A 21,791-nucleotide genomic window follows, 5' to 3' on the forward strand; every position below is an offset into this window, starting at 1 on the left:
ATCCTTTTATGTTTCCTGGATTTTCTGAGTTTGCCCGCAAGAAAACAAATCTTAGAGTTGTATGTGATGACATTATTGCACTTCGACAATAAATTTACTTTGAACTATGAATCATCCAGTCTTCTGGAACTTCAACTGGCTAATGATGAAGCAAATATCACTATAACGGTCTCTACAATTTCTTCCCTGGCTTCCTGTTCGGTCCAGTGGGGCACCTGGTTAGGACGTGAGGGTTTGCCCATCTTAATGCGCTTCAAGTCTGCAAGTACTTCCTTCCTTGTAATATGTAAATGTTGCAAAATCTCTCCCTACTTATTACCCACATTTCTTCTTAGTAAAGAAGAAGCGTGGATTGACACGTGGAATTATGATGTTGTAGCAATTAGTGAAACTTGGCTACAGGAGGGGCAGGACTGGCAGCTTAATATTCCAGGGTTCCGATGTTTCAGATATGATCGAGGCAGAGGAATGAAAGGTGGGGGAGTGGCATTGCTTGTTAGGGAAAATATTACAGCAGTGCTCAGGCAGGACAGATTAGAGGGCTTGTCTACTGAGTCCTTATGGGTGGAGCTGAGAAACAGGAAAGGTATGGCTACATTAGTGGGATTGTATTACAGACCACCCAATAGTCAACGAGACTTGGAAGAGCAAATCTGCAGAGAGATAGCAGGCAACTGCAGGAAACATAAAGTTGTGGTGGTAGGGGATTTTAATTTTCCATACATTGATTGGGACTCCCATACTGTTAGGGGTCTAGATGGTTTAGAGTTTGTAAAATGTGTTCAGGAAAGTTTTCTAAATCAGTATATAGAGGGACCAACTAGAGGGGATGCAATATTGGATCTCCTGTTAGGAAACGAATTAGGGCAAGTGACAGAAGTCTGTGTAGGGCAGCACTTTGGTTCCAGTGATCATAACACCATTAGTTTCAATTTGATCAGGAACAAGGATAGATCTGGTCCTAGGGTTGAGGTTCTGAACTGGAAGAAGGCCAAATTTGAAGAAATGAGAAAGGATCTAAAAAGCATGGATTGGGACAGGTTGTTCTCTGGCAAAGATGTGATTGGTAGGTGGGAAGCCTTCAAAGGGGAAATTTTGAGAGTGCAGAGTTTGTATGTTCCTGTCAGGATTAAAGGCAAATTGAATAGGAATAAGGAACCTTGGTTCTCAAGGGATATTGCAACTCTGATAAAGAAGAAGAGGGAGTTGTATGAAATGTATAGGAAACGGGGTAAATCAGGTGCTTGAGGAGTATAAGAAGTGCAAGAAAATACTTAAGAAAGAAATCAGGAGGGCAAAAAGAAGACATGAGGTTGCCTTGGCAGTCAAAGTGAAGGATAATGCAAAGAGCTTTTACAAGCATATTAAGAGCAAAAGGATTGTAAGGGATAAAATTGGTCCTCTTGAAGATCAGAGTGGTCGGCTTTGTGCGGAACCAAAGGAAATGGGGAAGATCTTAAATAGGTTTTTTGAGTCTGTATTTACTAAGGAAGCTGGCATGAAATCTATGGAATTGAGGGAATCAAGTGGTGAGACCATGGAAACTGTACAGATTGAAAAGGAGGAGGTGCTTGCTGTCTTGAGGAAAATTAAAGTGGATAAATCCCCGGGACCTGACAGAGTGTTCCCTCGGACCTTGAAGGAGACTAGTGTTGAAATTGCGGGGGCCCTGGCAGAAATATTTAAAATGTCGCTGTCTACGGGTGAAGTGCCGGAGGATTGGAGAGTGGCTCATGTTGTTCCGTTGTTTAAAAAAGGATCAAAAAGTAATCCGGAAAATTATAGGCCGGTGAGTTTAACGTCAGTAGTAGGTAAGTTATTGGAGGGAGTACTAAGAGACAGAATCTACAAGCATTTGGATAGACAGGGGCTTATTAGGGAGAGTCAACATGGCTTTGTGCGTGGTAGGTCATGTTTGACCAATTTATTGGAGTTTTTCGAGGAGGTTACCAGGAAAGTGGATGAAGGGAAGGCAGTGGGTATTGTCTACATGGACTTCAGTAAGGCCTTTGACAAGGTCCCGCATGGGAGGTTAGTTAGGAAAATTCAGTCGCTAGGTATACATGGAGAGGTGGTAAATTGGATTAGACATTGGCTCGATGGAAGAAGCCAGAGAGTGGTGGCAGAGAATTGCTTCTCTGAGTGGAGGTCTGTGACTAGTGGTGTGCCACAGGGATCAGTGCTGAGTCCATTGTTATTTGTCATCTATATCAATGATCTGGATGATAATGTGGTAAATTGGATCAGCAAGTTTGCTGATGATACAAAGATTGGAGGTGTAGTAGACAGTGAGGAAGGTTTTCAGAGCCTGCAGAGGGACTTGGACCAGCTGGAAAAATGGGCTGAAAAATGGCAGATGGAGTTTAATACTGACAAGTGTGAGGTATTGCACGTTGGAAAGACAAACCAACGTAGAACATACAGGGTTAATGGTAAGGCACTGAGGAGTGCAGTGGAACAGAGGGATCTCCACAGATACAAAATTCCCTAAAAGTGTCGTCACAGGTAGATAGGGTCGTAAAGAGAGCTTTTGGTACATTGGCCTTTATTAATCAAAGTATTGAGTGTAAGAGCTGGAATGTTATGATGAGGTTGTATAAGGCATTGGTGAGGCCGAATCTGGAGTATTGTGTTCAGTTTTGGTCACCAAATTACAGGAAGGATATAAATAAGGTTGAAAGAGTGCAGAGAAGGTTTACAAGGATGTTGCCGGGACTTGAGAAACTCAGTTACAGAGAAAGGTTGAATAGGTTAGGACTTTATTCCCTGGAGCGCAGAAGAATGAGGGGAGATTTGATAGAGGTATATAAAATTATGATGGTTATAGATAGAGTGAATGCAAGCAGGCTTTTTCCACTGAGGCAAGGGGAGAAAAAAACCAGAGGACGTGGGTTAAGGGTGAGGGGGGAAAAGTTTAAAGGGAACATTGGGGGGGGCTTCTTCACACAGAGAGTGGTGGGAGTATGGAATGAGCTGCCAGGAGAGGTGGTAAATGCGGGTTCTTTTTTAACATTCAAGAATAAATTGGACAGATACATGGATGGGAGGTGTATGGAGGGATATGGTCCGTGTGCAGGTCAGTGGGACTAGGCAGAAAATGGTTCGGCACAGCCAAGAAGGGCCAAAGGGCCTGTTTCTGTGCTGTAGTTTCTATGGTTTCTATGGTTCTAAACACTGAGGAGAAATAGACCTTAAAAATCTCCAGCTTCAGCAGCTCCACACAGCTGCATCCCTGATAATCTTTAGGAGCACCTAGTCTCTTCAGAGACTGTTACAATAAGACAACTGAAGAACCTCCTGGATTATATTTAACCCTTCCTGCTAAATCTAGCTCATACCCATTTTTTAGGGCATAAAACCATAAGACGTCAGAGCATTTGGCCCATCGTGTTTTCCCTGCCATTCAATCATGGCTGATTTAATTTCTCTCTCAACTCCATTCTCTCACCATCTCCCCGTAACCTTTGACACCCTTACTAATCAAGAATCTATCAACTTCTGCCTTAAGCATACTCATAGCCATCTGTGGCAACGAATTGCACAGATTCACCACCCTCTAGCTAAAGAAATTCCATCTTATCTCTGTTCTAAAAGGGCATCTTTTCTGAAGCTGTTCACTCTGGTCCAGACTCCCCCACTATAGGAAACATCCTCTCCATGTCCATTCTATCTAGACCTTTCAATATCCAATTGGTTTCAATGAGATTCCCTTATTCTTCTGAATTCCGGTGAGAACAGGCCCAAAGTCATGCAACATTCCTCATGCATTAACCCTTTTATGACTAGGATCATTCTTATACATTTCACCTGGTAGCACTCACATCAAGAGTGGTGAAATGCTTTGAGAGGTTGGTCATGACTAGACTGAACTCCTGCCTCAGAAAGGACCTGGACCCATTGCAATCTGCCTATCGCCACAATAGGTCAACAGCAGGTGTAATCTCAATGGCTCTCCACATGGCTTTAGACCACCTGGATAACACAAACACCTACGTCAGGATGCTGTTCATCGACTAGAACCATCACTTAATACCATCATTCCCACAATCCTGATTGAGAAGTTACAGAACCTGGGCCTCTGTACCTCCCTCTGCAATTGGAGCTTCGACTTCCTAACCAGAAGACCACAGTCTGCAGATCAGTGATAACATATCCTCCCTGCTGACGATCAACACTGGTGCACTTCAGGGGTGTGTGCTTAGCCCACTGCTCTACTCTCTGTATACACATGACCATGTGGCTAGGCATAGCTCAAACACCATCTGCAAATTTGCTGATGATACAACCATTGTTGGTAGAATCTCAGGTGGTGACGAGAGGGCGTACAGGAGTGAGATATGCCAGCTAGTGGAATGGTGCCGCAGCAACAACCTGGCACTCAATGTCAGTAAGACAAAAGAGCTGATTGTGGACTTCAGGAAGGGTAAGACGAAGGAACACATACCAATCCTCATAGAGGGATCAGAAGTGGAGAGAGTGAGCAGCCTCAAGTTCTAGGGTGTCAATATCTCTGTGGATCTAACCTGGTTCCAACATATTGATACAGTTATAAAGAGGGTAAGACAGCAGCTCTACTTTATTAGGAGTTTGAAGAGATTTAGCAAGTCAGTTGTTGGCCAGAAGAAACTACAGACTAATCAAGGACAGGGGAAGCACCCCAGACAAGCCAGTTGGTTTTGTTCTCCCTTTTTGTGGACTCTAAACTGATTCTTGCTCTTGGATAATCTAATCAGCAACTGAATGTGGACACAGGAAGCTTCAGGTAATAACCTGCTAAACCTGAGACGATTATCAAACAAGTAGCCATTTGTTATGTAAAGGGCATGGACTCAGGGACGATCTAATCAGAGCAATTCTCGGAGACCATTTTCGGAGGAGTAGCCACTTGTGACGTAAAATGCCAGACCTACCAAAGAAGCTATCTGTAATCTCATTAGACTCTGTCTGGGTTGCCTCATTTAACTGGTTTGGACCAGTCAGAGTGTAAAGGCACAAATATACAAGACCGGGGTGGACAGAACCATGAAACAATGTTGGTTGTAGCCCTATACAATGACCGGTATGAAGGTGACCCAGGTAGGTCAGGTGACCTGAGCCAATGGGATGGAGATCCAACAGTTCAATTGATGAGGAACAGTATAAGAATCAGAAGCTCCAAATACGCAGGGGCGATAACTCTCCAGCAGCCAGAGACCAACCATTGCGGATAAGGAGGACCCCACGGACACGTGGAGATCGGGACCACAAGGATCACCTGGTCAGCATAGACTCCCCTCCTGGGTAATACCTGTTCTCTTCATTGACTGTTCATAGAGTGTCAAGGGTTCTAGTAGGGGGCACACAGGTAGATAAGAGTGTGAAACCTTGTGCTTTTTAGTTGAAACAATAAAAGTTACTTGTCAGTAAATACAGATTCTCTGTGCCTCACTAATCATTACTACCAGGGTAATTCTTGTAACACAACAAATACACTCAAAACCTTCTATAGATGTACCGTGGAGAGCATTCTGACAGGCTGCACCACTGTCTGGTATGGAGGGGCTACTGCACAGGACCGAAAGAAGCTGCAGAAGGTTGTAAATCTAGTCAGCTCCATCTTGGGTACTAGCCTACAAAGTACTCAGGACATCTTCAGGGAGCGGTGTCCCAGAAAGGCAGCATCCATTATTAAGGACCTCCAGCACCCAGGGCATGCCCTTTTCCCACTGTTACCATCAGGTAGGAGGTACAGAAGCCTGAAGGCACACACTCAGCGATTCAGGAACAGCTTCTTCCCCTCTGCCATCCGATTCCTAAATGGACATTGAATCTTTGGACACTACCTCACTTTTTTAAAATATACAGTATTTCTGTTTTTGTACTTTTTTAAATCTATTCAATATATGTAATTGATTTACTTGTTTATTTTTTCTCTCTCTGCTAGATTATGTATTGCATTGAACTGCTGCTGCTAAGTTAACAAATTTCATGTCACATGCCAGTGATAATAAACCTGATTCTGATTCTAATACCAGCACATCCTTTCATAGATAAGTGACCCAAAACTGCTTCCAATGCACTAAATGCAGTCTAAACAATGTCTTACAAAGCTTCAGCATTATATGCTTACCTTTATATTCTAGTCCCCTTGAAATGCATGTTAACATTATATTTGTCTTTGGCCATGTCCTGCAGTTCCAAACGTAAGCAGCCCTGATGGTCCTTGAGAGGATCTAGTCCCTCTCTAGTCATCCTTGTGTTGTTAGTATCCCTGTGAATCCCTTGTTCAATAGTTCAATAGTTCCATTTAATATCAGAGGAATTTATCCTGAAATTCTTGTTCATGCATCCCTCCCCACTGATCACCTTCCTGGCACTTATCCCTGCAAGAGGCAGAAGTGCTACACCTGCCCCTTCACCTCCTCTCTTACGAACATTCAGGGCCCAGAACAGTTCTTCCAAGTGAGGCAACACTTCATCAGTGGGTCTGTCAGGGATGCCTACTGTATCAGTGCTACTGGTGCAACTTCCTCTACACCAGTGAGACCTGACATAGATTGGGGAACCGCTTTGTCAAGCACTTTCACTCCTTCTGCAACAGACAGGATTTCCCAGTAGCCACTGCCCATTACAATTTGACTTCCCATCTTATTCCAACATGTCTGTGCCTGGCTTTCTCTACTGCCACGACGACGCCACTATCAGGTTGGAGCAGCAACACCTCATGTTTCTCCTGCGTAGCATCCAACCTGATGGCATGAACATCGATTTCTCCAACTTCCAGTAATTTCTTTCCCCTTTCCCTTCTCCCTTTTTCCATTCCCCTTCCTGGCTCTCCTCTTACCCCTTTTCTTCTCCTCAATTTCACATCACCCCTTCCCCCCCTGCCAGTCCTCCTCTTCCTTCTTTTTCTCCCATGCCTACTCTCCTCTCTTATCAGATCCCTTCTTCTTCAGCCCTTTATCTCTACCACCCATCTCCTCCCAGCTTCTCAGTTCATCCCCCTTCCCCCACCCACTCACCTTTCCATTCACCTGGTCTCAGGTATCATCTGCCAGCTTGTTCTCCTTCTCTCCCCCCCATCTTCTTATTCTGGATTCTGACCCCTTTCTTCCAGTCCTGATGGAGGGTCATGGCCCAAAAAACTCTTTATTCCCCTCCATAGATGTTGTCTGATCTGCTGAGTGCCTCCAGCATTTTGTGTGTTTTCCTTTGGACTTTCAGCATCTGCAGGGGCTCTTGTGTTAATAACATAACTGAAGAACCTCTTTGGATGAACTTTTAACCTGCCTGCCCAATCTATCCCATCCCCTCTTTTTGCCCTCCTGTTTTCCCTCTAAAACTTCTGATACTTGTCAGGGGGTTCACTGCCCCGGATACTCACCGCTGTCCAAGTGCGGTCTCTCCCACTCAGCTCCCTCACTTTGCCTTTGACGGCCTCCTCAGTAGCAGGGATGGTGCCCAGGCCGTTGCTGAGCAGGGCTGCCAGCTGCTCAAGGAGGCCCTGGTGCAGGGCTCGGGTAGCTTTACTCTGTTGGGCACTGGCAAGCAGCTCCTCGCCCAGGTCAGTCGCCCGCCTCTCCTGACGCACTTGGGCCTGGCAAGTGGTGCCCAGGGCGAACTGGCTGTCCGCCAGCCTTTCGCGCAGCAGCTCGCTTTCCCGCTCGGCCGCGGCCTTCAGAAGCAGGGCTTCGTCTCTCTCCTGCGGGGAAAGGACAGCAGACACGTGTGAGAGGACAGCACACAAACAGGACCGGACCTTCAGCCCAACCCACCTGTACTACACTTCCTCTGTAGCTGTTACACCTTATCCTTCATTATGTTACTGTTTTAGCTTTTACTATCTCAGGTCGTGTCTAATTGTTTATTTATTTAGAGATTCAGCATGGTAACAGGCCCTTCTAGCTCAAAGTGCCCTTGCTACAAAATCACACCCATGCCACCATTAACCTGCTAACCCTGTACATCATTGGATGTGGGAGGAAACCGGAGCACCTGGGGGAAACACATGCAGTCACAGAGAGATTGCAAATCTCCTTGCCTACGGCGGTGGGAATTGAACCCGAGTCAATGCCAATGTAATGCCTTTGAGTAACTTCTATGCTACTATGTTTCCCACAGCTGATCTGTCAGATCAGAGTGCAATTTAGAACATAGCACAGTACAGGTCCCTGGGCCCTCAATGTCGTGCCTACCCTTTAACCTACTCCAAGATCAATCTAACATTTCCCTTCCACATTGCACTCCATTTTCTATCACCTATGTGCCTCTCCAAGAGCCTCTTAAACCTTCATAATATGTCTGCCTCAGCCACCACTCCTAGCAGTGCGTTCCACATACCCACCACTCTCTGTGTCAAAAAACCTACCACTGGCACCCTGCCTATACTTTCCTCGAATCATCTTAAAATTATGTCCCCTCATATTAGCTATTTCTGCCCTGGAAGAAAGTCTCCGGCTGGCCACCCTATCCACGCCTCTTATCATCTTGTACACCTCTATCAAGCCACCTCTCACCCTCCTTTCCTCTGAAGGAAAAAGCCCTCGCTCACTCAACCTTTCAATAAATCCTTTCACTGTACCTTGGTACATAGAATTATGGAGCACTATAGCACAGAAAGGGGCCCTTTGGCCCATCTAATCTGTGCTGAACTGTTATTCTGCCTAGTCCCATTGACCTGCACAAAGACCATAGCATTCCATACACCTCCTATCCATATACTTATCAAAATTTCTCTTAAATATTGAAATCAAACCTGCATGCACTACTTCCTCTGGCAGCTCATTTCACACTCACACCACCCCCTGAGTGAAGAAGTTCCCCTTCTTGTTCTCTTAAACATTTCACCTTTCACTCTTAACCTATGACCTCTAGTTTTAGTCTCACCCATCCTCAGTGACAAAGTTTGCTTGAATTTACCTGATGTACCTTTTGTAAACCTCTGTCAAATCTCCCCTCTTTCTCCTACGCTCCAGAGAATAAAGTCTCAACCTATTCAACCTTTTCCTATAACTCAGGTCCTCAAGTCCCAGCAACATCCTTGTAGCTTTTCTCTGCACTCTTTCAATCTTATTGATATCTTTCCTGTAGGTAGGTGACCAGAACTGTAAACAAAACTCCAAATTAGGCCTCACCACCATCTTATATGACTTCAACATAGCATTCCAACTCCTGTACTCAATAGCAACACACACAATACTTTAATTTATGAAGGTCAAAAGCTCTCTTTATGACCCTATCCACCTATGATACAACTTTCAAGGAATTATGGATCTGTATTCCCAGATCCATCTGTCTACCTCAGTCCTTAGTACCCTACAGCTCTCCACGTAAGCCCTACCCTGGTTGGTCCTCCCAAAGTGCAACACCTCACACTTGTCTGCAATTTCATCTGTCATTTTCAGCCCATTTTTCCAGCTAGTCCAGATCCTGCTGCAAGCTTCGATAGTCTTCCTCGCTGTCCACTACACCTCCTATCCTAGTATCATCTGCAAATTTGCTGATCCAATTTACCACGTTATCATCCAGATCATTGATATAGATGACAAAGAACAAAAGACCGAGCACCGAACCCTGTGACGCACCACTAGTCACAGACCTCCAGTCGGAGGGGCAACCACCTACTACCACTCTCTGGCTTCTCCCGTAAAGCCAATGTCTAACCCAATTTACAGCCTCATCCTCAATGCCAAGCCACTGAACCGTCTCGACCAACATCCCATGCAGGACCTTTCTAAAGTCCACGTAGACAAAATCCACTGCCGCGTCTTCATCAACTTTCCTTGTAACTTCCTCGAAAACCTGTATAAGTTGTGGGCAAGCACGGTGACACTGGTGGGCTGCCCCAAGCACAACCCTCAGACCGTGTTGGTCATTGATGTCCACACATCTCACTGCATATTTGTGTATTTCTCGATGTACATGTGACAAGAAAAGCTCATGTAATCTGACTCTCTCCACCACCAATCCCATTGATCCACCAATGTGGAGTGGCGCATCCTTCCCCCTCCTGAAGTCAACAAACAGATCTTTAGATTTACTGACACTGAGTGAGAAATTGCTGCAGCACCACTCAAGCAGTTGTGTCCTACCTCACACCTGTACAATGGCTCATCATCACCTGTGATTTGTCCAACAATAATAGCGTTGTTCACAATCCTAATCACCAGAGTTTACCAACACAATGACTACTTAGATCAACTCATTCTAAATGGGCTTTATTTTTAGTTCTAATTATGTCCTTTCTTACATAGAAATATAAAAATCTACAGCACATTACAGGCCCTTCAGCCCACAATGTTGTGCCGACTATGTAACCTACTCTAGAAACTGCCTAGAATTTCCCTACCGCATAGCCCTCGATTTTTCTAAGCTCCATGTACCTATCTAAGAGTCTCTTAAAAGACCCTATTGTATCTGCCTCTCGTTAGCAGTGCATTCTAAGCACCCACCACTCTCTGTGTGAAAAACTTACCTCTGACATCCCCCTTGTGTCTACTTCCAAGCGCCTTAAAGCTATGCCCCCTCGTGTTAGCCATTTGAGCTCTGGGAAAAAGCCTCTGCTATCCACAAAATCAATGGCTCTCATTACCTTGTACACCTCTATCAGGCCACCTCTCATCCACTGTTGCTCCATGGAGAAAGGCCAAGTTCACTCAACCCATTCTCATAAGGCATGCTCTCCAATCCAGGCAACATCCTTGTAAATCTCCTCTGCACTCTCTCTGTAGTATCCATATCCTTCCTGTAATGAAGTGACCAGAACTGAACACAGTACTCCAAGTGGGGTCTAACTAAGGTCTTGTATAGCTGTAACATTACCTCACGGTTCTTGAACTCAATCCCACGGTTGATTAAGGCCAACACACCATACATTTTCTTAACAACACTGTCAACCTGCGCAGCAGCTTTGAGTGTCCTATGGGCACGGAGCCCAAGATCTTACTGATCCTCCACACTGCCAAGAGTTTTACCATTAATATTATATTCTGTCTTCAAATTTGACCTACTAAAATGAACCACTTCACACTTATCTGGATTGAACTCCATCTGCCAGATCTTAGCCCAGTTCTACATCCTATCGATGTTGTGCTGTAACCTCTGACAATCCTCCAGACTATCCACAACACCCTCAACTTTTGTATCATCAGCAAACTTACCCTTCTACTTCCTCATCCAGGTCACTTATAAATCACAAAGAGGAGGAGTCCCGGAACAGATCCCTGTGGAACACCACTGGTCACCGTCCTCCATGCAGAATATGAATCATTTACAACCACCTTCTGTGGGCAAGTCAGTTCTGGATCCACAAAGCAATGTTTCCTTGGATCCCATGCCTCCTTACTTTCTGAATAAGCCTTGCATGGGGAACCTTATCAAATGTCTTACTTGTAAGAATAGCACTTAATTTATGTTTATTTCTTGAATTCTGCTTATCTGATGCTTTGTGTCTGTGATGCTGCTGCAAGTAAGTTTTTCATTGCATGGACTTTTGCACATGACAATAAACTTTAGTTGACTCTGTCTCTGCTTCCCCTGTGTCGCACTGCACCACATTATGGAAGCCTGGTAAAAGTCAAGGAGGAAAGGTCACCAAAATAAGACCAGGAGTGAAGGGGTTGAGAGGAGACTTGAGAAACTGGGGCAACTCTCCCAGTACCATTGAGGACAAGAGGAGGCAGAAGTTTGAAATTGCAGGGACCTGGAACTATAAGTGCAAGATTCACTTAAAGTAGGGTCACAAGTAGACAAGGTGGTGAAGAAGGCTTTTGGCAAACTGGTCTTAGTCAGTCAGGGCACTGAGTCTACAAGTTGAGAGGACATAGAGTGGTTGTATAAGCCAGTGATAAGGCTGAACGGAGTATTGTGTTCAGTTTTGGTCACCTTGCTATAGGAAAGATGTTATTAACTGGAAATGACTTAAAAGTACTTTGCTAGGACCTAAGTGACTGAGTTATCGGGCGAGGTAGGACAAGTTTGGACTTTATTTCTTAGAGCGTAGGAGACTGGGCCGTGACTTATAGAGACATATAAAATCACAAGGGGCATAGATAGGGTGAATGCACTCAGTCTTTTTCACAAGGTTAAGGAATCAAAAACTAGAGGGTAGAGGTTTAAGGTGACTGGGGAAATTTTTAAAAGGAACTTAAGGGGCAACCTTTTCACACAGAGGTTGGTATCTATATGGAATCAACTGCCAGAGAAAGTAGTTGAGGCAAGAACGGAGGGTCCAAGATGGTTCATGAGAATAATCCTGGAAATGAAAGAGTTAATGTATGAAGAGCAATTGATGGCTCTGGGCCTGTACTCACTGGAGTTCAAAAAATTATGGAGGTATCTCATTGAAACCTATTGAATATTGAAAGGCCTATGTAGATAGAGTGGACTTGGAGATGATATTTTCTATAGTGGGAGAGTCTAAGACTGGGAGTCTCAGAATAGAAGGATCCCTTTAGAACAGAGATGAGGAGGAATTTCCTTAATCAGAGAGTGGTTAATTTATGGAATTCATTGCTACGGGCAGCTATGGAGGCCAAGTCATTGAGTATATTTAAAGCAGAGGTTGATAGGTTCTTGATTAGTAAGAGCATCAAAGGTTATGGTTTAGAGGGAAAATAAATCAGCCATGACCGAATGGTGGAGAAGATTGGATGAGATGAATGGCCTATTTACGCTCTTATGTCTTATGACCTTATGGTGTAATAACACAAAATTGGGTCGGATCCTTGGTTGCTGAGAAATTTCCACGTCTAGAGAGCTGGAAGCTACTGACATCAGGTAGTCACTAGAAAGTCCAACTGGCGATTGAGGAGAAACTCTCCTCCCCAGAGAACTCAATCCCATAGGAATAGAAACTCCCATGTGCAGGAACGCAGGATGCTACAGAGAGTGTGGGACTCAACCAGTTCCATCACAGGTACAGCTCTCCCCACCATTGCAGAACACCTACAAGAGGCAACATCCATCCATCCATCATCAGGGACCCCATCATCCAGGCTATGCCCTCTTCTCGTTACTGCCATCAAGTAGGAATTACAGAAACCTGAAGAGCTGCACCTCAATGTTCAACAACAGCTTCTTCCCCACTGCCATCAGGTCCTTGAACCCATCTGAAAATACCTCACACTGCCTTGGACTTTCTTTTTTCTCCCTCCCCCTCTCCCTCTCTATCTCTCTCACTCTCTCTTTCCCTCTCCCTCTCTCTCTCCCCATCTCTTTTCTCTCTTCCCTCCTCCCCACCTTACAGTAGTGATTTTGTCACAGTTTGTTTTGTGCACATGGAAGTTTATGATAATCTATGTTTGCCCTTGTCCCGCAATGTATCTTGCTGCTGCATTTGAGAGTTTCAAGTTTCTAGAAGTGAACATCTCCAACTATCTGTCCTAGTCCAACCATCTAGTTGCCACGACCAAAACTGACCAACATCTCTACTTCCTCTGGAAGCTAAAGAAATTTTTCATGCACCCTTTGACCCGCACCGACTTTTATTGATGCACCATAGAAAGCACCTTATCCAGATACATCACGCTCCTGATCGGCAATTGCTCCTGTGACTTGAGGAAACTACGGAGAGTTGTAGATAAAGCTCAGCACATCACGGAAACCAACCTCCTCTCCATGGTCTACACCTATACTTCTCACTGCCTCAGTAAAGTAGCCAGCATAATCAAAGACCCCACCCACCCCAGACACGCTCTCTTCTCTCCCTTGCCATCGGGCAGAAGATACAAAAGCCTGAAAGCGTGCATCATCAGGCTTAAGGAGTCTCTACCCTGCTGTTTTAAGATTTGAACAGCTCCCTGGAATGATAAAATGGACCCTTGATCTCATAATCTACCTTGTTATGACCTTGCAACTTATTTTCTGCCTGCGTTGCACTTTCTGTGTGACTGCAACATTTTACTCCGCACTTTGTCATTGTTTTCCCTTGTGCTACATCAATGCACAGTGATAATGAACTGATCTGTATGAATGGTGTACAGACCAGTTTTTCACTGTACCTTGATACATTGCTGATAATAATAAACCAATTTAGCAATTTAATTTTCATGGCATTTATACCCTGGACATGTATGCCTCTGACAACAGTAACTCTGCTTGGGAGCAGCTGGATGAAATGGTGTGGGAGATGGAAAACACAGAGAAAGAGACAGTGCGATGAAGGGCTTATGTGGAGAATCAACCAGCACAAACCTGTAATGGCCCGTATTCCTAGGTAGGATTTCCCAAAAGCCCTGTTCTCTTACCTTCCTGACAACCTTCATGTCCTGGTTGAAGGATGCTGCCACATCCTGGGCTTTCCCCGCCTCAGAGGCCAGCTTCATCAGGGTCTGCTGGCTTGCCTTGAACTCCATTTCCCGAGTGGCCAAAGCTTCTTCCAGCGTCGCGATCTTTGTTTCCCACAGGAGGCGTTCCTGGAACATCTCACAGGCCTGGGCCCAAAGCATATCAGATAGCAACTCAGCGGGGGAGAAGAACTCATAATGTGGGGGGGGGGGGGGGACATCAAAGATTCTACAGATGCAGGAAATCTGGAGCAACACACACAAAACACTGGAGGAACTCAGCAGATCAGGCAACATCTACAGAGGGGATGAATGGTCAATGATTCAGGCTGAGACCCTTCATCAGGATTGGAATGAAAGGGGGCAGAAGTCAGAATAAGAAGGTGGGGGAAAAGGAAGGAGTACAAGCTGGCAGGTGATAGGTGAGACCAGGTGAGGGAGAAGGTGCGTGGGTCAGGAGAGGAAGGACGGAAGTGAAAGATGTAAGAAGCTGGAGAGGATAGGTGGAAGAGGCGGAGGGTTTCAGAAGGAACCTAATAGGAGAGGACATTGGACCAGGAATAAAGGCAAGGAGGTAGGTTGGGTGGAGGAGCAATTAGTGCAATCGCCTTACAGCTCCTTCAATCACTGAATGCCATTGGTCTGTAAGGAGTTCGTACATTCGCTCCATGACCACGTGAGTTCCCTCCAGGCGCTTCAGTTTCCTCCCACATTGCCAGGATGTACATTCAGGGTTAGTAATTTAAGAGCATGCTAAGGTGGCGCTGGAAGCATGGTTATACTTGTGGGCTGCCTCCAGCACAATCCTTGCAGATTGATTTGATGCCAATGACACCTTTCACAGATTGTTTGATAGACATGCGACAAATAAAGCTAACCTGGAGTTAGGGTTAGTAAGCTGCAGGCATGTTATGTTGGCGACACTTGTCGGCTGCCCTTGGCACATCCTCAGACTGTGCTGGTCACTGTCGCAAACGATGCATCTCACCGCGTGCCTCGATGTTTCAATGCACGAGCGTCAAATAAAGCTAATCTGTAAATCCTTTTTTCCTAGCCAGAGCCCAAATATCCCTTAGCACGTGTAACAAATAATTTTAAAAAAACACAGCTCATTCCATGGTTCGGCTACGGTGGACACCTACAATCACGCACAGTGCCTATACACAACCAGTCAGCTTAACTGTGCCCGACTTATTAGAACCTAAGCTAGCCAGCAAATGAGCAGCTGTAACCATTCCAACACTTCTAGGCAGAGATGCAGTTCGCAAGCTGTGTTGAAGTTGAAATGAAATAATTATTGAGACCTAGGAGGCTTTTTCCACGGAGGTTGGGTGAGACTAGAACTGGAGGTCATGGGTTTAGGGTAAAAGGTGAAATATTTAAGGGGGACCTCTTTACTCAGGAGGTGTGATTGTGGAACAAGCTGCCAGCAGAAGTGGTGGATGCAGGTTCGATTGTAACAGTTAAGGCAAGTTTGGATAGGTACGTGGACATGAGGGATACGGTCAGGCGTGGGTCGATGGGACTGGGCAGACTAACAGTTTAGTAGACTAGATGGGTTGGAGAGCCTGTTTCTGTGCTGTAGTGCACTGTGACTCTAAAACTCTATAGAGAGTGATACAGCATAGAAACAGGAGCTTGGAGGTTAGAGGCCCAATGTCTGCAAGTCAGAGAGTCCAGGACAAAGAGCATGACTCCAGTATTTCTACTATCTTTTAATGTTTCTTAATTGTACATATGATTTTTTTGTGTTCTGTTGCTGAGTAGCAGTGAACCATCTGATTGGCCTATCAGAGTTCTCTTTGGGAACTAGTTGACTTGATCAGCATTTCTGATCTGGCTATTGTTCACGATCGCACTTAATGATAAAAAGGCCTGGAGGTGGCCTGTGCTGGTGTTGGAGGCCTGCCTGTGTGTTGTGGATGTGGGTAATGAGTGGTAGGGAGAGAAAGGGTCTTGTTTTGCTGCTGTTGTAGTTGTTGCTGCTGAACATTGTGGGCGTGCTATGTTGGCGCTGGAATGTGTGGTGACACTTGTGGACTACCCCCAGCACATCCTTGGGTGTGTTGGCTGTTGAAGCAAACATGTTTCACTAACAAGAGAAAATCTGCAGATGCCGGAAACCCAAGCAACACACACAAAATGCTGGAGGAACTCAGCAGACCAGGCAGCATCTATGGAAAAAAGTACAGTCGACGTTTCGGACCAAGACCCTTCAGCAGGACTGGAGATAAAAAAGATGAGGAGCAGGTTTAAAAGACGGAGGAGGAGAGAGAGAAACACGAGCTGATGGGTGAAACCTGAAGGAGGAGGGATGAAGTAAAGAGCTGGGAAGTTTATTGGTGAAAGAGATACAGGGCTGGAGAAGAGGGAATCTAATACGAGAGGACAAAAGGCCATGGAAGAAGTGGGGGGGGAGATGGGGAAGGAGCACCAGAGGGAGGCAATGGGCAGGCAAGGAGATTAGTGGGAGAGGGAAAAAGGGATGGGGAAAGGTGATGGGGGGGAGAAACACATTTCACTGTATGTTTTTGATGCACAGGTGATAAATAAATAAATATAACTGAATCTGAATCTAACATTCATTTACAACAGAGGTTCCCACTCTGGAGTCCACACACCCCTTGCTTTATGGCATTGGTTCATGGCATGAAAAAAGATTGGGAAACCCCTGACTTACACGAGTTCTGCATTACTCAGATTTTAATTTCTCCACATTCCCATCAACTATTCCATTAAGGGTGTGACAGCTTTGGAGAAGGTGCAGAGGAGATTTTCCAGTATGCGGCCTGGATTAGAAGGCATACTTGTGAGATGATTGAGTGAGCTAGGGCTTTTCCTTGGAGAGAAGGAGGATAAAAGGGACGTGATAGAAATATGTAAGACCAGAAAAGGCATAGATTTCTCCCCAGGGTGGAAATGGCTAATACAAGGGGGCATAATTTTAAGGTGATTGGAGGACAGTATAGGGGGGATGTCAGAATGAAGTTTTGTACTCAGAGATAGTTGGGTGTATGGAGTGTGGTGCCAGGAAGAGGTGGTAGAGGCAGATATAACATTTAAGAGACTCTTAGACAGGCATGTGGATGAAAGAAAAATGGAGGGTTAGATTGATCTTGGAATAGGTTAAGGGGTTGGCATGTACTGTACTGTACTGACCTATGTTCTATCTGCTTCAAGTACAGAGATCCAGTGTGCATCCACAGGGAATACACACAATTCCTTGGATGGTTTGGCACAGAATCTTGAATTAAATTGGAAATAAAGTTGTGCAATCTCACAGTGTGGACAGATGCCACTTGGCCCCGTGTTTCCGTGCTGTCTTATTGAAAGAGCTCTCCAACTACGAGCACGTTTCTCCTGCTTCATTATAAATTACCACTGCTCAACAAATTATCCCATTTCCCACTACAAGTTCTGTTAGGATCTGCTTACAGAGATCAGAACGTAGGACAGTACTACACTTGGATCAGGCCCTTCGGTTCACGATCAATCAGAATCTGATACCTGCGCCAGACACCCTGCTGAAATAAACTAAATACATGATCCATAGTCCTTCATTGATCTTGGAACAGGTTAAAGGGTTGGCACAACATCATGGGCTGAAGGGTCTGTACTGTACTGATCTATGTTCTACATGTGTCTAACAGCCTCTTAAATGCCTCTACTGTATCTGCCTCTACCTCCACCCCTGGCAGCGCAGTCCTGGCACCCACAACTCTGTGCAAAATACTTGCCCCACACATCTCCTTTAAACTTTTCCCCCTCTTATCTTAAATGCATGCCCTCAAGTATTTGACATTTCTACTCTAGGAAAGAGACCCTACCCATGCCTCTCATAATTTTCTAAACTTCTATCAGGTGATCCCTCTGACACTCCAGAGAAAACAATGCAATTTTATCCAGCCTCTACTTATAGTTAATGCTCTCTAATCCAGGCAGCATCCTGATAAACCAAACCCTCCAGGTCCTTTCTGTAATGAGGCAACCAGAGCTGTACACAATTGCACAACCCTCTCAGGTATTATATCCAGAGCAGTTGAAGTTCTTCCTCACTCTCCAGCAAAGAAACTTTAAAATCTGAAGAGTCGTAGAGCATTACAGCACAAAAAAGGCCATTTGGCCCTTCTAGTCTGGGCTAAACTATCATTCGGCCTGGTTCCATCGACCTAAATCATAGTCTATCTAAACCTCTCATAAATTTGTATACCTCTATCAAGTATCCCCTCATTCTCCTATGCTCCAGGGAATAAAATCCTAACCTATTTAACATTTCCCTATAACTAAAATAAATGAGTACGCTTGAAAATTACATGAGGTTTTGTAAAGGAGTCCCTGATTGTTTGGATGTACAAGCATCAGGAAGGCAAATGATAGATCTGTTTTTAATGCAAGACCCCTTGGCTGGCAAGGATGAGCTGGGTTGTAACAACTGTTTCTGTGCTATATAACTGTGTGAGGAGGAGGGCAGCAGAAGAGTATTTATTTGGAACTCTGGAGATCACACAGGTTTGGTCACCTACCTAAGGGTGGATATATTTGCAAAGGGGCATTTGATTAATTCCTGGGGTAGCTTGTTTGTGTGAGGATACATTACATAACACTCCATAAGACCATGTCTGATGGAGCAGACCCTGAGTGCTCTCCATGACTGATTTATTATCCCTCTCAATCCCATTCTCCTGCCTTCTCCCTGTGACCTTTGACGCCCTTACCAATCAAGAACCTATTCCACCTCCACTTTATGAATAGACCCAATGATTCAGCCTCCACAGCCATCTGTGGCAATCAATTCCACAGATTCATCACCCTCTGGATAAGGAAATCCCTCCTCAGCCTCATCTCATGGGCTGCCGGCAACGGTGGTGGAGGCGGATACGACAGGGTCTTTTAAGAGACTTTTAGATAGGTACATGGAGCTTGGTAAAATAGAAAGCTACACTTTCAGTACGCTGGATGAACTCAGCAGGTCAGGCATCATCAGTCAGAAACAATGAGTCGACGTTTCGGGCCGGAACCCTGCGTCAGGACTGAAGAATGAAAGATAGGGAAGGATTTGAATTTGATTTCATTCTTCAGTCCTGACGAAGGGTTCCGGCCTGAAACGTCGACTCATTGTTTCTGACTGATGCTGCCCGACCTGCTGAGTTCATCCAGCGTACTGAAAGTGTTGCTTTGATCTTTTACAGCATCTGCAGATTATTTTGTGCTTAAAATAGATTGCTATAGGTAAGCCTAGTAATTTCTAAGGTAGGGACATGTTCAGCACAACTTTGTGGGCCGAAGGGCCTGTATTGTGCTGTAGGCTTTCTGTGTTTCTATCTCTGTTGTAAAGGGATGTCCTTGTATTCTGAGGCTGTGCCCTCTGGTGCTAGACTCTCTCACTATTGGAAACATCCTCTCCATGTCCACTCTTTCTGGGCCGTTCAATGTTCGGTAGGTTTCAGTGAGGAACCCCCCCCCCCCCCCCACCATTCTTCTAAACGCCAGTGAGTACAAGCCCAGAGTCATCAAATACTCAGATTCCAGGGCAGTTAGCAACGTACCAACAGTTAACAAGACCTTTATGAGTTAGAATGGGTTAGAAATATAATTTAGTATGAACAGATTGCATCAGCCTCTACCACCACCCTGGCAGTTCAGGGTAAGTACATGATTAGACCCCGTAGAGCGGTGGAGAACAACAGAATGCTACTGAGATCTCTGAGTCTGCTGGGAAAGTCAAGGCCAATGTCTGCAAATCCGTGAGTCCTCTGGAGGCTGAAGACAGCCTGTCTTGGGATTGGAGGACTGTGTGTGTGTGTGCGTGTGTGTGTGTTTCTGTGTGTCTGTGTGTGTGAGAGAGAGAGGGAGAGGGAGGGAGGAAAGGAGCTTGTTTTGCTGTGGCTGTTTTGTTACTTGTTGTGTTCTGTTTCGTTGTGTAGGATGTTGTTCTGCCGAGCACGGTGGGCACGCTATGTTGGCACCAGTATGTGTGGCAACACTCGAGGGCTGCCCCCAGCACATTGCTAGGTTGTGTTGGTAGTTAGACGACGCAGTTCACTGTATGTTTCAATGATACATCAATCTGAATCTGAACGTGAAGCTCTGACCTCCGAGTCCGGGTTGCTGAGAGATAAAGAAAACTATTTAAGTTGGATTATCAGTAGGAGCACTCTGAAAAATTAATACTCGCTGTTATTCCATTTCAGCTGAGCCAGAACATGGAGTATCAAATGACAACACATTCGATATAGGCTCTTCACTTACTCCACACTTACTGAAATCATCACTGAATCACTTAAAACGTTTAATTTTATGACCCACAACCCAGCTGGATGCTGGCAGGCATAGCAGCTCCAATGGATACAGCTGTTTACTCAGATATTCCTCCAACCGTTAAGTTCCCTCCACTAAAAGACACCTTCTGGCCGAGGATTATGATCAGTTTTCACTCAGGGAAGTGAAATCCTCTGCTTATGGTGGAGTACATTGGGTGTGTACTCCGTGACACCGCCATGGTAGGAAGTCTGGAAAAGCGGTTAATACAATTGTTGTCCGGATGTTGGGATCACTGGAGAAGAGAGCCCAGCATTTATGGTCCATCCCTAGTTGTCCCTGAGAACATGAAACATTGAACAGCACAGCGCAGGTTGGTCATTAATTGGTTGCTGTAAATTGCCCTCAGTGTGTTAGAGAATTGCCACAATCTGGGGGGACATAGAACATGGAACATAGAATATAAAACAGTACAGCTCAGTACCAGCCCTCCGACACACAGTGTGCCAACACTCTAATCTACTCTCAGACCAACCTAACCCTTCCCTCCCACATAATTCTATCATCTATGTGCCAATCTACGAGTCTTTTAAGTGTCCTTAACGTAGCTGCCTCTACCATCATTCTTAGCAATACATTCCACACATTCACCACTCTCTGTGTAAAAAAAAACTTACCTCTGATATCCCCCTATTCTTTCCTCCAATCACCTTAAAATTATGCCCTCTTCTCTTAGCCATTTCCACCCTGGGAAAAAGTATCTGGCTATCCACTCAGTCTGTGCCTCCTATCATCTTGTACACCTCTATCGGGTCACTTCCCATTCTCCTTCACTCCAAAGAGAAAAGCAGTTACTCACTCAAACTTTCCTCATAAGACATGCCCTCTAATCCAAGTAGTATCCTGGTAGATCTCCTCTGCACCCTCTCTATAGCTTCCACATCCTTCCTATGATGTGGCAATCAGAAGTGAAAGAAGTTTGGTTCATAGAAGATAGAATAAACAGTTCATAGGATATGAAGGTGATAATTTTAAGGTGATTAGAGGAAAGCATGGGGGGAGTTGTCAGAGGTAATTTTTTTTTTACACAGAGTGTGGTGGGAATGTAAAACAAGTTGCCTGGTATGGTAGTAGAGGCAGATACATCAGTGGCATTTAAAAAATTCTTAGGTAGGCACATGGATGATAAGAAAATGGAGGCAATTTAGAAGGGAAGGATTACATTGATCTCAGAGTAGGTTAAAGGGTCAGCACAACATTGTGGGCCAA

The 21,791-nt window shown here is 45.0% G+C and overlaps 1 protein-coding gene across 1 annotated transcript in view; it reads right to left on the bottom strand.

Annotated features, from left to right (window-relative positions):
- Positions 1 to 21,791, bottom strand: part of LOC140205093 (coiled-coil domain-containing protein 170-like) — a 96,826-nt gene that overhangs the window by 45,591 nt on the left and 29,444 nt on the right. The window contains exons 7-8 of the mRNA XM_072272267.1: positions 14,226 to 14,411; positions 7,364 to 7,681 (exon numbers count right to left, since the gene is read on the bottom strand). Of these exons, the coding sequence (XP_072128368.1) occupies positions 7,364 to 7,681; positions 14,226 to 14,411 (504 nt within the window). The remainder of the gene's footprint in view (positions 1 to 7,363; positions 7,682 to 14,225; positions 14,412 to 21,791) is intronic.

This window comes from Mobula birostris, chromosome 1, assembly GCF_030028105.1.
Source record: "Mobula birostris isolate sMobBir1 chromosome 1, sMobBir1.hap1, whole genome shotgun sequence".
In the NCBI taxonomy this organism is placed as follows: domain Eukaryota; kingdom Metazoa; phylum Chordata; class Chondrichthyes; order Myliobatiformes; family Myliobatidae; genus Mobula; species Mobula birostris.